General features: G+C 61.9%; 1 protein-coding gene across 5 annotated transcripts in view; it reads left to right on the plus strand.

The window, feature by feature from the left end:
* The window catches only part of PRDM16 (PR/SET domain 16), a 326,016-nt gene extending 312,326 nt beyond the window's left edge, over positions 1-13,690 (plus strand). For 4 of the 5 annotated variants that reach the window (XM_057533380.1, XM_057533384.1, XM_057533389.1 and 1 more), the window contains 5 exons: positions 4,345-4,514; positions 4,774-4,948; positions 8,777-9,007; positions 9,895-10,069; positions 11,258-13,690. In XM_057533380.1, coding sequence (XP_057389363.1) covers positions 4,345-4,514; positions 4,774-4,948; positions 8,777-9,007; positions 9,895-10,069; positions 11,258-11,392 — 886 coding nt within the window. In that variant the 3' untranslated portion in view covers positions 11,393-13,690. The remainder of the gene's footprint in view (positions 1-4,344; positions 4,515-4,773; positions 4,949-8,776; positions 9,008-9,894; positions 10,070-11,257) is intronic. The other variant, XM_057533393.1, reaches the window with a different exon arrangement.
* Positions 13,691-15,469: the final 1,779 nt, after the last annotated feature.

Genomic DNA, 15,469 nt, shown 5'->3' on the forward strand with positions numbered 1-15,469 from the left:
TGCCCACAACACACAGCCCCCCATTCCCCTCAAAAAGTGACTTACAACTTAACAGAGGCTAGTGTGGCCTGGTTCCCTCCCTGAAAAGGAGCCACGTGTGTTTTCTGTAAGGGAACCAACTTCTGGACAGTGTTGCGCGTAAGAGCCCCTGGGGGGTCGGGCCGTGTTTATAGAAGGGTTTAATTATCATCGATTTCTTTTGCTCTTTCCAACCTGTGAGTTTCGACGTGGGTAACAATGATTGCTTTGAAAGTTTGCACTGCAAATCCTGACCACGTCTGGTTCAAGGCAGCCTACGATGAGGAGTTTGGGGTGTGGGACTGTGCTTGTGACGTCACTGAGGCTTCTGGGCTCACTCTGTGAATCGGAAGGGCTTGAATTGGAGAAGGAAAATGCGCAGGTCTGTCCACAGAAGCCCGTTGCCGGCCCAGGCCGGGTCTGATGAAAACCGCCCACCGCCTGCCCGGAGCCCACGTGTGTGCGCTGCGTGTGTGCCAGGACAGGCCCGGCTGTCAGGGGCCCCTCGCAAGCAAGAGAAAGACAGACCCCTTAGTGTGACTGATACATTTGCTGGAGAGGAGGTCACACCTCTGCCCGGCCCAGCCCGTGTCCTGGCTTAGAGATCTTTGGGTGAAGCTGCAGGGCGAGGGGCAGTTGATGACACATTCCTTCAAGCTCCAGCACGGAGGGCTTATTGAGATGTGGGAGGAGAGATATAAAAATTGGATTGGGAACGAGGGGGACCGCTTCCTTCATCTGTCCTGGCAGCCGCCGCGCTCAGGGGTCCCCCCAGCTGCTGCCCAGGGGTGGGGGGCCTCGAGTCACACTCTGGATGCGAGCGCTCGTGGACTGGCCATGGGCTCCTGGCGGGACCTGGGATTCCGGCTTTAAGGATGCTCACCTCCCCATCTGCAGTGCATTTCCTCCCTGGCTCCCCGTCTCGCTAACTGTGTTAAGTCACAGCACCCAGCAAGGTCCTGTTACCATTTCCGTCAGGGCTACGGGTGGCCCATAGGTGTCCTTTCTTTGCTCGTTTTATTGTTAGGGCTGGGTTTCAAAATCTCTTCTTTCTTTCCTTTCCCGGCTTTTACAAAGACCAAAGGCGTTTCTCCCTGTGATGGCTGGTGTGGCCCCACTGGGTCCCGGGGAGGACGCTGCCAGCCCCCCAAGGGCCATTTCACACCCCCCCCCACCCCACGTGGTGCTGGGTCTCTACCACGGCTGGCTTTCCCAGGGCGGCGGCAGATGCGGTCACAGCAAGGTCCCCTCAAGGCCCTTCCTGCCCGCCGCCGTGGCCAGCCGGTCTTTGCTCTCCCACTCCTGCTGGAGCGCAATGGAGTGTTATTTTATACAGCACGGCCATAAATTTCACTAGCCACTTGTCAGCTTATTTACAACGCAAATCCCAGCTGCTCTGAGAGCCCGGATCCCTCGCAGCCCTGGGCTCACCAGTCCCCTAAATTTCAAATGTACTTCTCTGGGCCATTTATTTAGATTAGGACGAGGAGAGGGCCAGATTCAGGACTCTGTGACCAAATTGAATGCGTCGCTGCCCTCCCCAGCCACTCCCAGCCCCGCAGAGGTTGAGGGTGGGAGGTCTCAAGTCTGTGATGAGCTCCTCATCCAATCCTGTTTCGTACTCAGGGTTCCCACTGCTCTGGGATAATGCACGGCCGCTGGTGGAGCTTGCAGAGGGTCCCTGAATTTCCAAAGATACAGGGAAGGAAGGCTAAGCGTGCAGGCACCTGTGTAGACCAAGGCGGGCGCACCACGCAGCCCGTGTGAAGCCTGTTGGACAGGCAGGGGGCGAGCGCCCAGACCCGGGCTGGGGCCAGCTTGGCCTTGCACTCGCCCTACGGGCGAGCTTGGCACCACTGGGGGTGGAGGGTTTCTGTAACTTCGGGGGTGTGCCAGGGGCAGAGTGGGGGAGCGAGACGGTGCAGGCTGGGATGTAAAAATCCTCCTTTCTGGGCCGTTGGGAGGGGAGCACCAGGTCAGAGGACACCCGAGTATCTCTGCTCAGCCCAGCCAGGGAGAGGGCTCGAGCCCCAGCCCAGCTGCCCTGGCACCGCAGGCTGAGAAAGACAAGATAGCCACCTTCCCGGTGCCGGCAGCCAGGACGTGGGTCCAAGTCACGAGGCTGTGGGAGGACCGAGGCCCCACGTCCCAGGGGCGCCCAGGGGCCCGGAGGCAGCTCAGCTGGCCCAGCAGGCCGGCCTGGCACCAAGGAGCGGAGAAGGCTGAGGGCGGCTCAGGAGGAGCCCGGGGGTTAGCGTGCAGATCACGGACAGCTCTTAGCCCGCCTGCTGTGGAGGGAGCCAGCGTCAGCCTGGCCTCAGGCAGAATTCGGAAGCTTCGGGAACTGAGTAGATGAAGCCCCAGAATCACACCAGGGGAGCCGTAGGGGCTCCCTCCAGCTGGGCCCCTCTCCCCAGGGGTTATCCCGCAGGACGGGAGGTGGGGGTAACTTGGAGCCCCTCAACCTACCAGGACAGAGCTTCATAAAGCTGCCACCCCTTCGAGCAGGGAAAGCTCAGCTCCTGAGCCCCGGCGGCGGCTAGTGGGGTCCTCAGGCTTCCTTCCTCGGGGGCCCTGGGAACACTGAGGTTGCCCAGACTCCCCGGGCAGGGCCAGCCTCTGAATGTCAAGTGTCAGGCGGGCACCTCGGGTTCTGGGTGGGCGGCACTGGGAAAGTCCCCGCCAGCCCGTCCCCAGATAGGAGGCCAGGGCCCCAGAGCGTCCTCAGGCACGTCCCCGTGCATATGACCGAGCGCTCGTGACCAGTACGCTGTGCTGGAGCACGGCCACTGGCCCCTGTAGGAATGCCAGGCCGCGTCCTCAGGACAGGTCCCCATGCCTTCCAGCCACGCCCTCTGGGTGAACCTAATGTCCCGAGCTCATGCCCCGCTGCACTGGCTGCATAGACTCTGCCTCCTGAAGGGCTCGGCCAGTCAGCGTTCTGCCGTGCTCGCCTCTCTGCTTGTCGCTCCATGGAAGCTCGTTTCCAAAGCAGGAGGAGACCTGAGCACAGGGATGGATGTTTCGGTGCACCTGTGCCTCTGAGACTTGGATGAGCATCCCTGGAGGAGTTCTGAGGCCAGGTGCACACGAGCGTGCCCACCAACACGTGTGCACACACACTGCACACGCACCCACAAGCGTGTACATAGCCACACGTGTGTGCAAGACGCTGAGACGCACGCACACGTGTGCGACTGGAGACCCCTGAGCCGGAGTGCCTCTGCCATGGCCCAGCTGGACATGCAGAGCGGGCGGGAGCGGTGGACAGCCTTGGCCGGGACTCCTGCCGCCAGGAGGAGGTGGCAGTGTCTGCAGAGCTGGCGGCTGTGGGTCCTCCGTCCCCCGGCCCGGCTCTCTCTCTCTCTCTCTCTCTCGTTCTCTCTGCTTCTTGCTTCTCAGGGCCGGTGTCGCTCAGGCCCTCGCTGTCAGTTCCCCTGGTGATCACCCTCTCTTTCCCCGCCCTCGGGGCCGCCAAGGGTGGTCGTGAAGGCTGTGCCCGCACGAGGCCCCACACCCACGGGGACCTGCACGTGGCAATCGTGCCTCATGGCAACTTCCCGTCAGTAAAGTGCTTTGCTCTGGTAAACTTGGGGGGTCACGACAGTATTCTGACAACAGAAGCATCTGGAGGAACGAGCGTCTTTTTCTAATTTCCCAAGTGTGCTGTGCAGCCTGGCAGGGGGTGCCCCTGCAGAGGGGCTGAGGGCGCCCCCCACTGAAGGGGGTCCGTGGACGGAGGCCACCTGAAGGGGTGAGGCTGGGAGCCCTCTTCGCCTCAGGGCAGTCAGTGAAGGATGCTCGAGAGAGTTGGGGCAGCCCCCGCGCCCTGTCAATGGACTGGCCAGCTGAGGCCCCAAGGGAGATGCGGTCCGCCCAAGGACCTGCGAAGAGGGGCCGGGACCAGGCCAGGGTGCGGTTCTCCGCCAGGGAGGAAGGTTGCAGGCAGCCGGTCTGGGCTCCTCCTTCCCAGGAAAACCTGCCAGGAGCATCTTTCCTGGTGCGCGGGTGCCCCCTTGAGGCTGCTGGGGGCACGTCGCCCTCTGCCGTGGACCGCCAGGCCCTGGCCTCCGCGCTGGGCGGACCCAGACAGCAGAGAGGGCGAGAGATGTGCGGAGACCCCAGAGGGCCCCGGTGCTGCCTACCCAGGGGTACAGGCCCCAGAGGGTCCCCCCCGCCTGCTCAGGGCACAGTCCGACACCATCTGCCGCCCAGGGGTCTGGGGGGTGCCCCCGCTTCCAGGGGCAGCTTTGCCAGGACCGCCTCCCAGTGGCCTGGGGGGTCTCCTCAAGGCCGGGGGCTCCGCTGAGGCGCCGTGTCTTACAGGTGTAAGTACTGCGACCGGTCCTTCAGCATCTCCTCCAACCTCCAGCGGCACGTCCGGAACATCCACAACAAGGAGAAGCCCTTCAAGTGCCACCTGTGCAACCGCTGCTTCGGGCAGCAGACCAACCTGGACAGACACCTGAAGAAGCACGAGCACGAGCACGCGCCAGGTGGGGGTCTGTCCGGTGGGGAGGGGCGGGGGGGGGCAGGAAGGGAACACATGCTAGTTCTGTGGGAAAGCTTGCAGTCACCCCTCAAACCATTTTCATTAAGGAGAATCTCGTCCTGTTGGGTTTTCCTAAGAAGTGGGTTCCCTAAGACCGCCCCAAATGCGCACCCTGCTTGGCTGCCCGCCCCGTCACTGGTGCGCCGTGGAGGGAGGGGCTCAGCTGAGGGACGCGCTCCTCTCATGCTCCCCCCTCACTGCAGTGAGCCAGCATTCGGGGGTCCTCACGAACCACCTGGGGACCAGCACCTCCTCCCCCGCCTCCGAGTCGGACCACCATGCACTTTTAGATGAGAAGGAAGACTCCTATTTCTCAGAAATCAGAAACTTTATTGCCAACAGCGAGATGAACCAAGCAACAACGCGAACGGACAAGCGGTAAGAAACCCATCCCGGGGCCCCAGGAAGGGCTGGGCTCTGCATGGTCACCTGTGTGGTCACGCCCACAGCAGGGTCCCCCGTCCCAGCACCAGGGACCCCAGGCCCACCGCACAGGGCGAGGCCCGTGGGCTCTGCAGCCCGTGTCCGTCCCAGCCCCCTCTCTGCCTCGGTTTCTCCACCTGCAGAGGGTGATTAGAACAAGCACCCTGGCCTGATGGCGTGTGTCACATGCCCAGTGCAATGCCAGCACCAGGCCTAAATGGCAGTTTGGCCTCACGGTTAAGAGACGTGCAGCCAAACATGGGCCAGGTGACGGCTCCTGCCACGAGATCTGCCACACCTCTGAAACTCCAGGACATTCTTATTTAATCCGAGGCACAACAGGTTTCTTAGCAAGAGTGCTGCCCCTTTAAATACACACACACAGAGGCAGAAGAATGGCAGAATTGGGAATTCAAGGATACGGAGGATATTCTGCATAACCTCCATCCCAGGGCTCAGCTGGCAGAGAATCAGAGATGCCCAAACTCCAAGAGTCCTCAGGGATGTGCTCCCCTAATTCTGCAGAGGCCCAGAGGAGTGGGTGGGCTGTGGCTCTGCGGCCCCAGGGCCCGGGTCCCTCCCCACCCATCCCCAGCAAGGTGACGAGGGTCCCCCAGGACACCCAGCTCCCCAAGAGCCTGTCTGTTCCCACATCACTGGTGCCCCTGGGGGCAGAGCAGGGGCACCAAAAAGACCTGTCAAATCTACAAATGGGCATGACATGACACTTGGACGGTTTCTGGCTCTGCTAAGTCCTGAATCTATGCCCGGGAAGGTGATCTCACCTGGCGCCTGGGTAGGCTCAGAGGAGGGGACGTGGGAGAGGCTGGCCACGGGCTGCGCATCCCAGAGCCCTGGCTGGCAGTGGAGACCTCACTCCTGGGGGCAGCCCTGCCTGCTCTACAGCCAGCAAAGTGCCCATGTCCATCCTTGGTTCTGGGCGCACGCTATGGTCTCATGGGAACCCAGCCCCTGCCATCCGCTCCCGGCGTGCGGGGTGCGGAGTTGTGCTCAGACAGCACCCCACGGCTCTGAGAGCTGCCGTAGTTCAAGCTCTGTGATCTCCGCCTTCAGAGAAAGTCACGGACCTGAGCACCCAGGGGCCAGGCCACGAGGCACGTCCTGGCTGTTAAAGACTCTCCCTTTGTGCCCAGGGCAAAGCCAGACAAGAACTGACAAGGACATGCCCGGGGCATCCTCCCTGGGGTGGGCGGCCGCGCCGGGGTGGCTCCCACACCTCAGGCTTGGGTGGCAGGCCCAGCTCTCAGCCACAAGGAGGACGCTCCAGGAGAGCCAGCAGACAGAGGGGTTGTCCCCAGGGGGAAGAGGGGACGACACCATCCTAACCCCACGGAGCAGAACACTTCAACCAGGGCCCCCGGGCGGGGGTCAGTGGCGCTCAGAGGAGGCTGGCCTCACGTCCCTCAGAAGGCCAGGGCAGAGCCACCCTGCCAACCCAGGCCCTCGGCTAGCCCCTCCTGCTGACGCTGCGTCCCGGGAGCCGGGGGCCACTGGAGGTGCCTGCACGTCGTCGTCGGAAGTGGAGACCATGTTCGCGGTTGACGTTTGTCGGCTAATGTGCGGAAAGCGTTAGGATGTTGGTGGTCCTGTTAGGGGCCAATACTAACATCATCCAGAACCAGCGTCTTTCTCTTGACCGTCAGTGAGGATTCAGGGCCTGCCAGGCTTCCTGGCCCTACAATCCCAGAAACTCCTGGGCTGAATCCTGTCCCCCCCAAATTCCTATGTTGAGATCCTAAGCTCCAGCACCTCAGAGTGTGACCTTATTTGGAAATAGGGTCTTAAGTTATAATTAGTTAAGATAAGGTCTTACTGGAGTCGGGTGGCCCATATCCGATAGGACTGGTGTCCTTAGAGAAAGGGGAGATTGGGACACACACACACAGGGAGGTACCGTGTGAGGACGACGCAGAGATCAGGTGATGTGTCCACAAGCCAAGGAGTCCCAAGCGTCGCCAGCAGACCACTGGAGTCCAGGGGAGGGGCCGGCAGGAGAAGCAGCCCTGTGACAGCGGGATCTGGGACGTCTAGACTCTAGGACAGGGAGGGATGGCTCCCCGCTGTTTGAGCCGCAGCCGTGCTGCTCTGGTACGGTGGCCTCGGGGAGACTCCCCCACCCCAGACAGCTGTGTGGAGGCCTGGACACTCGTCCTGGTGTCCTCTCTGTCCGAAGCCGTCTCCAGCCAGACCCCCCGCACCCCCGCTCTGTCCCTGCCATATCCACCCCTCCACCCACCCAGTGAGCTCTGGTGCTTGATGCAGGCCTCCCACCAATGAGCAGACCCTCTATGCAGGGCGGGGCTGGGGACGCAGAGACAAAGCGCTCAGGGCTCCTGCTCCTACAGAGAGAGGCTTATGTATAAACCTGCACAGAGAGCTCAGGTTTGCTAAACTGACACACAGGGCTTTGCGCTGATCCGAGCCCCAGGGCCCAGGGCTCCCCACCTGTGCTGTGCATCAGCCCTCAGCGTGGGGCCTGTTCTCACGTCCCTGGGAGGGCGTGGGCTCCGAGATGGCAAGCCCTGTCCAAGGGGACCCTGCCGAGACCCAGAGTGGGAGGCAGGACCTGGCTCTGGGGGCCTCACCGCGGTGGACGGGCATGCACCTGGTGACGAGGGAAACGTGCTGGGGTCCTGCCCGTCCTGGAGGTCAGGTCAGCTCTCAGCATCCGTATACTTCCCCGTGGAAAGAGAAGAAGTGAAGACAGGGACGGCCGAAAGCAGGGCCATTGGGGTCTCCCCCAGCCCAGCCCGGCCCCCCACCCTCTCTGTGTTTGGAGGTGGTGACCACTCGGGGGGGGACGTATCCTCTCGCCTTGGTGCCCTGAGCGGGACCCCGAGTGTCCCCTGACAGCAGTGGACAGACTCCGTGGGCCGTGTGAGGTCCAGGAGGAGTGGAGACCGGGGGCTCCGAACTCGGGCTCAGGAAGCCTGTGCCTCGCCCTCCCCACCCCCCTCTGCCCACGTGCCGGACACCTGCCCAGATGGCCTCGGGCCCAGCCCACCTGTGGCCACAGCCCCTGGTCACAGACTTGCAGACGAACGAGACAAAGCTGGGGACGTTTTCTGAAGAGACTGCTCACCCTCTCCCTCACTGCTTGTTTTCTGTTTTCAGTCATGAGCACCCGGGGTGGGAAAGGCTCGCCCGGCTGCAGGGACCCTGAGGGAGATGAGGTGGGGTCCGGGCTGCAGGAGGGACTCCCCTGGCGGGTTTCCATCGCTGACAACAGCCCGGTCCGCATGGTCCGGGACCCTGGATCCCAGACACTCCGTCTGCAGAGGGGCCGCCCCATCCTCGTGTCCTCACGGCGGGCGGGGAGGAGCAGGCATCCATCAGGGCTGGGCCGGCAAACCTCCCGTGCTCGGAGCCTCCCCGAGGGCGCCCCTTGTGCGGTGCCCAAGCCCAGAGCCCCCTTCCCCACCAGGCCGGCCGTGGCTTCCTTCCCTGAACCCCTGAGTGGCCCGGTGTCCACGCTGGCATGACAGGAGCCCTGCCGCCGAGCGGTCCCCACCCGGCCCCTGCCCGGCCCTCGGCAGTCACCCTTCTCTGCCTGAGTCACTCCCTCCACAAGGATGGCAGCCGAGGCCGAGGGTGCGGAAGAGCCACTCGGGACCCCGGCTCTGAGGGTTCAGTGACCGCGGCGGGCAGGCTGCCTTCGCAGGGGGCAGGGGGTCCATCAGGGAGGGCGGAGGAGCTGAAGCCGCTGGAGCCGACCCGCTGGCCTCCGGGCGTCTGTGGCCGACTCCCTCCGTGTCGTTTCAGGCCGGAAGTCCAGGACCTGGACGGTGCCCCCCAGTGCCCGGGCCTGGCTGGCGGGAAGCCGGAGGATGTGGAGGAAGACGAGGAGGAGGAGCTGGAGGACGACGACAGCCTGGCGGGGAGGTCGCAGGACGACACCGCGTCCCCCACCCCTGAGCCCCAGGGCGCCTACGCGGATGAGGAGGAGGAGGTGCCGCCCGCCTCGCTGGCCGTGGGCTTCGACCACACCCGAAGGTGGGCACCGGCCCTCCGGGGGCCCCGCGTGCCGGGGGACCCGGGCGGGGGCGGGGCCGAGCACCGTGGCGGGGGGCCTCATTCCCACACCTGCCATCCGCCCAGCGGGGCTCACCCTGCTTCCCAGCAGGCGTTCCTACTGCAGGGACTTCTGTGTGCAGGCAAGGGGGAGGCCGGGCCCCAGGAAAGGGGGGTCAGGGCCCCAGCCCCCCAAACTCACACGCACACACACACACGCTTCCCCAGGCCTGGAAGCAGAGTGGGGCAGGGGAAGGCTGAGAGGGAGCTGGTCCTGGACCCACGGGCCGTGTCCGGCCCTGCAGAAGAACCCGGAGCGGTGACATCTGGCCTCCAGCGGGCTGTGAGGGGTGGGGGCTGAGCACCCACAGTTCTGGAAGCAGGTGGACCACAGCCACGTCCCCCAGGTCCCGACTGCTCGCCGCCTCCTTTCGGCACCAGGGATGCTGCCGGCATTCCAAGATCCTCCTGGGGGAGGCCCGTAGATCCCGGAGGCCTTTCCGAGATGGCCCGTTTCCTCCCAGCCCTGAGTCCTGGGAGCAGGAGCCCCGGGCCTCTCCAGAGCCGCCCAGGTTCTCGGGAACCGAGGCGTCCCTGGCTGCCCCCCACCGCCGAGACCCAAGCGCCCTGCCTGCTGCCTGCAGTGTGTGCACGTGCCCACCTCCTTCCGTGCCCTCCCTCCGTCGCTCTCCTGCATCCGTGTGGCTTCCGTCCAGGTGTCCGCGTGTCCGTGTGTCTGTCTCCTCGTGCATGTGGCCCGTGGAGGTGCCGTGGCGTGCATGCAGGCACGGAGCCAGCCGTGGGGCGTCAGAGAGGTGGCGAGAGGCCAGACCGGCTAACGGCAGGCCCCTCTCCGGTCGTTGGTGCAGGTGTGTTGAGGAGCACCCAGGAGGTCTGTTGGCTTTGGAGCCGATGCCGACTTTTGGGAAGGGGCTGGATCTCCGCAGAGCAGCTGAGGAAGCATTTGAAGTTAAAGATGTGCTTAATTCCACCCTAGATTCTGAGACTTTAAAACAGACCCTGTACAGGCAGGCTAAGAACCAGGTAGGTACCCACCAGAGCCCACCCCTCACCTTCCCCAGGCTGGAGGGCAGGCGGCAGCCGCGCCCCCTCCACCAGGGACAGCCTTGCCTCTCTCTGTGGCCATCCCATGTCTGCCTGGGGGACACCCCCCGTGCCCATTGCATCGGCTAGAGAGACCCCCAAATGACTGCCCTTGCCCACAAGCGGGGTGGGGCAGGGAGAGGTTGAGGGCAGATGAACGTAAGCGGGACCGTCACGGGGGCGCTCCCCCCCGCAGTGCTCGCGGACACGTGGGTCCCCGTCCTCACGTCCCTGGAGGGAGGCGTCCGCAGCAGGTGTCCTGCCCTCGTGGCTGCACTGGCCTCCCTCTGCCTCTACCCGAGCAGGGGTGATGATAGCCCAGGGTCTTCTCGAGGCACGCTGCCCCGTCGGGGGTCAGGATTGCAAGCTGCAGCTGTGACGGGGTCAGCGGGCACCCGGCTGGCTGGGCACGTCTCGTTCCTCAGCATAGGCGTCTCAGGAGCCTGCCTCCTGCTTCTCTCCAGCCTGGGGGGCTCGGGGTTTCCCTCAGTTCTCTGCGGCCCACCTGAGCCTCAGCAAAAGCCGTTTGCGTGTCTGTCTTCGTCTTTTTACTAATGCTGTCCGGAGCGTGACCTCGGGCGGACATCCCCCCAGCCCGCCTGCCCTGAGCGGCCCCCAGTCCCGTCTACTCACGCCCTGTGGGCTAAGCCGGGCTCCAGGCCAGAGGCACGTCTCAGAAACACTGCACATCGTTTCCCCTTAATATCTCTGTGCTGCCACCATGGTCATCCACAGGGGACAGGCCCCACCAGGCAGGGCCTGAGCCTCGTTGACAGGGTCTTAGCGATAACTACCAGCATTCCCAGTCCCTCCCAAAGAGCACGCTTGCCTGGGAACGTGTGCTGATCACCAGGGGATGCGGAGGCGACTGCAAGGGGGGAAATGCCCCAAAGAGGCTGAGGGTCTTGGTGGCACTCTGCACAAGCGCCTGACAGAGCTCCTCCCACCGCGCCTTCCTCCTCTGTGGCCCGGCCCCCCGCGCCTCTGCCCTCATCTACCTCTGGAGCTGAGGCCAGCCAGAGCGGGTGGGAGGCCGGGAGGGGACGGGGCCGGCCTGGGGTCTGCAGGACCCCTGGCCACACCGCTCACCTGCCCGTCCCGGGTGTGCCCCACCCTCTCTTCCACCAGGCATACGCAATGATGCTGTCCCTTTCCGAGGACGCTCCTCTCCACACCTCCTCCCAGAGTCCTCTGGACGCTTGGCTGAACATGGCGGGAACCACGCCGGAGTCCGGAGCCTTCAACCCCATCAATCACCTCTGACCACCCCAGGAAGGGCTGGGGTCAGAGTCCAAGCGAGGCCACCACAGGCCCCCGACATCCCAACAGAAATCCCAGCTGCGGAAGATGGAGGCCAGGGCCTCGGGGAGCCGGAGCGGCCCGGGGCCGAGGAGACCCCTTGTCACCTGCGTCTGACCTCTCCTCAGCGTCTGTGCCCCCCGCCACGGTTCAACTTTAACTTTTCCAACGAAAACTCAGAACCCGGAGTCCTTGGAGCCGTCGTAGGGTTTCACCGGCTCTAAGAATTGGTCTTGAGGACGACGTTCGAGATGGTTCAGCTCAGTGTCCAGGCGCAGCGCAGGGGGGCTGCTTCGCAGAGTCAAGCCCATGGGCGAGGGCGGGATTTGAACCCCAAACTGAGGCCGGCGGGCCGCTCCCAGGCGCCCGCGTGGTGTCTCGAGAGGGAACGGACAGATGGGTGTGCTCTAAAGAGGGAATCGCCCAGGTGATTTTTATAATGAAAATTACAAGAATGACCCTTTTGGTAATCTTATTGACGACAGAGTCTATTTAAGCATGTGGTTTTAAAAATAGACAGTATTTTTTAAAAAAAAAAAATCAAAAAGTGACTTGCCAATTGTTTTTTAAAAGTAATTTTGCATTGCTTTGAAATCTCAGCTTATTTGAAAACCCAAACCTGCCTGGGAACCAGCACTGCGTTTGGGGGTGTTCTTTATACTGTAGATGCGAAGAAATTTTCTATCTCTGACCGTATTTGTAAAGCCAAGGTGATTCTGGGGTCCCCTCCCCCGGGCAGAACTGAGTTTGGGGGGCCGACTCCCGTGAGCAGTTGCAGACTGTGCCCGGGAATCAGATGCGGTGTCCTGGGCTGGCCCAAGGCTGGGACTCGGAAATGTGCCTGTCATTGTGGGCCATGTGATTCGTGCCCGTGGCCCCCACCCGGACTCCCGATTGTATGGGGGCGGTCGGAGCGATGGCTGGGCCCCTGATGTTCTCCCCACAAGGGCTGTGCCTCGGCCGCCCCATGCCAGCCCTCCCGCCACCATCCTTCAGAAGGCAGGGCCTGCCGGTCACATTTGGATCTCCAGCCCTCACCCTCACCCACCCCCGGTCAGACGGACAAGGGGAAGGAAGCGGGCCTCCTCGGGGGCCACCGGGGGCCACACTCCAAGGCTCCCTTGCTCCAGGCCGCCAAGCTCCACGTGCACCTGACACCCCAGGACACGACTGCCACTTCGCTCTTTGTGTGGGCTCCTGGCGGGCGGGACCCGGCTCCAGAACGAAGGGCGTCCAGACGCGACCTACCGCAAAGAGCAAAGGCAGCAGAGCCCCGTGGGGACGGCGCCTCCCCGGGGACCAGGCTACTTCTCCACTCGGATGGGCTTTAAATTATTCCCATAGGGGCCAATTTCGAGTAATCGTTTGTTTTCCCTGATGGAATTGACCTTAATCTGTATATAACTTGTAATTTTTTCTAATTCATTTCTTTTCTTATTTTATTTCTTCCTTAACAGTATTTTTGGCATTAGACATTCTTATTGTGAAGAAATAATGTTAATATAAGTATCTAGTGAAGGACCAAAACCGTGTAATAAGGTCGTGTGATGTGTGATCAACAACCAGGGAGTGGGGCGGTTTTGAATGTGCCAAATACCCCGCGTCCCCCGCCCAACAAATCCTGCTGCCCGTTTTCCAGACAATCATGTGTTTCTGTTAAATTTGAGTTTCAGTTGCATTTAAGACAAGTGCTCTATTTATTTCTTTTCTTGTTTGGAAGATAAAAAGAAGAATAGCATCCTGAGAAGAAGAGGAAAAAAAAAAAAAAATCTCCCAAGTTGCCCTAAAAAAAGTGTGAAAATACAAACGGCTGTGGAGTGGCCAACCGTCCGGCCACTCCAGGCCAAGACAATCGTCCACCTGGGCACTGGGGGTCCAGGTCCGCGCTGGAGACTTGCGGTGGGGAGTCCCCGGGGGCGCACAGACCTGCGGGTCCCCGTGAAAGGGCTCTGGCCTTTCCCAGATCCAGTCGAGGTAACAGGCTCAGAGCACCTCGCACGTGGGCGCCGGCTGGAAGGTCGCCCTGGGGCAGCTGGAGAAGCTGCTGGTGGAGGAGCGGGGCTGCGGCCACACCCGTAAGGATTTGCAGACCCAACGGCTCACACCAGCTCGTAGGCACCCTTGACCCGCCTCGGCCAGACCCGCCTGGTGTGTAGGGATTTCCAACTTCCCCTCCGTCGAGATGGGACCCCTTTGAAAAGTCAACCTCAGATACCAACTCCCCATTTCTGTAAACCCAAATTATATGATTTCTTCTGCTAAAGAATAAGGTGTGTGCTTTTTTTTGCGATATGACTCTCTCAGTGCAAAACAGGACCCGAGGGTCTGTCCCCTGCGGCCCGGCCCTGCCGTTCACCTCTGGCCTCTCTGTGACCGTCACGGTCGGACTTTTGCGGGCGATCTTCTTAAACATTATCTCTTCCCTTTCCTTCTTTTCTTCCCCTTCCCCAAGAACCCCGGTTGCACATTTTAAGTCCTATTTTCTTGTCCCTCTGAAAACGATTAGAGCAAGCCCAGTTTCTTCTCTGGCCTGAGCACTTGGCAGGCCTGGGGGGTGGGGGGGGGCGGTCTGCCCTTGTACCCCTGGACAAAGAGAGCACTTACTTCCTATGCCTGGTGTGTCTGTGAAGCCCGGTTTCGAAGCTTAGCATTGCTCCCAACCACAGCGAGCTGCCCCCTCTCCGGTCCTTCTCTGCCCCCCGGGCTCCAGCACCAGCCGCTTGCTCAGGCCCAGACGCCTCCACGTGCCGGGGGACCCTCTGGGGTTGGGGTCTGGGAGCCAGGGAGCCTGGGCTGGAGAATTCCGAGATCCCAGCTTCAGAGCGCAGACGCAGCAGGCAGCTGGCTGGCTGACCACTGTTTCCGTGGCCGGGTGGCCAGGGTCAGGGCTGTGAACTAGGTGTCCCACTGGGCCAGGTGTGCCCGGGGCCAGGGCCCTTCGGTCCAGCCTCTACTGCTTCCCTCTTTGGACTGTGGACACTTACCCCCAAATGGAAATTCGAAAGGAAGCCTCCTCACCCTTCCCTCCTCCGCCCCTCAAACCCCAGTCCCCCGCAGACCGACACCCTCTCATTCCCAGGACCATCGGGTAGGAAGGATCCCAGGGCTGCCAACGCTTTGGCCAGCCAGCCCTTCATGAGTGGGACCCAGAAGCCCCCCGATCTGAACCCAGGGGCGTGAGTTCCTGCATCCGGCCTGGGACCCTGGGGTGCGGATGAGTGGATGGGGTGAGCCTGAGAGCCGGCCCGGCCCGCGTGGCCTTCCTGCACGAAGCCAAGAGTGCAGCCAGTGTGTCCCGACCCTGATTGGCCCTGGAAACCCTGAGGGCCCTCGGCCTTCTCTGTCCTGGCTGCTTCCTCAGTTCACAAAGCACTTGCCTGAATACGCATCCCTCGTGTTAGCCCCGAAGCCTCGAAGCACTGGATTATGCAGCCCCTGTGCCCCGGCACCCCCGCCCAAGTGACTGAAATCTACTGAGCTGTATTCACTGTGCTGTCCTGGGGGAGGGGGGAGGGGCAAGGGGCAGCACCCACCCGGGAGAGCACCCCGCACTGCTGCCCGGGGTAGGGGGACAGACAGGGAGCCGGGCACCTTGCTCCCCTCCCGGCTGGGGACGCGAAGATACAGCTGCTCCTGGTCGGTGGAGGTCAGCCGGGTCTCAAAAGCCATGAAACTGTGTCTCTGTAGCAATGAGTGATACTGTGACTAAGACGTCCTCGCGTTATTCCAAGGAGCGATCCTTTTCTCCTGCCATTCCAGTGTTTTTGTTTTATTTCTTTTCTGTCACTGATTCATATTACCACTTTTGGAAAAACATAAAAGAAGATGAAATGAAAAGGCAGCTTGAGTTTCCAAATGTGCAATTCACTTGTGAACAAAGTAACCCTAAAGGTTCCTTTCCGTGCATTTTGCATCCTCTGTTCTGTTCCAGACGAGGGAAGCTGAGCCCCGTGTCAGAAGACGGCACTGAAAGCATCTGTATGTGTACGCTGGTGACACGCCAATCCTGTGCGTCCGGGCATCCTTCACCATTGTTACGTT

The sequence above is a fragment of the Balaenoptera acutorostrata genome, chromosome 1 (genome assembly GCF_949987535.1).
Source record: "Balaenoptera acutorostrata chromosome 1, mBalAcu1.1, whole genome shotgun sequence".
Classification (NCBI taxonomy): Eukaryota; Metazoa; Chordata; class Mammalia; order Artiodactyla; family Balaenopteridae; genus Balaenoptera; species Balaenoptera acutorostrata.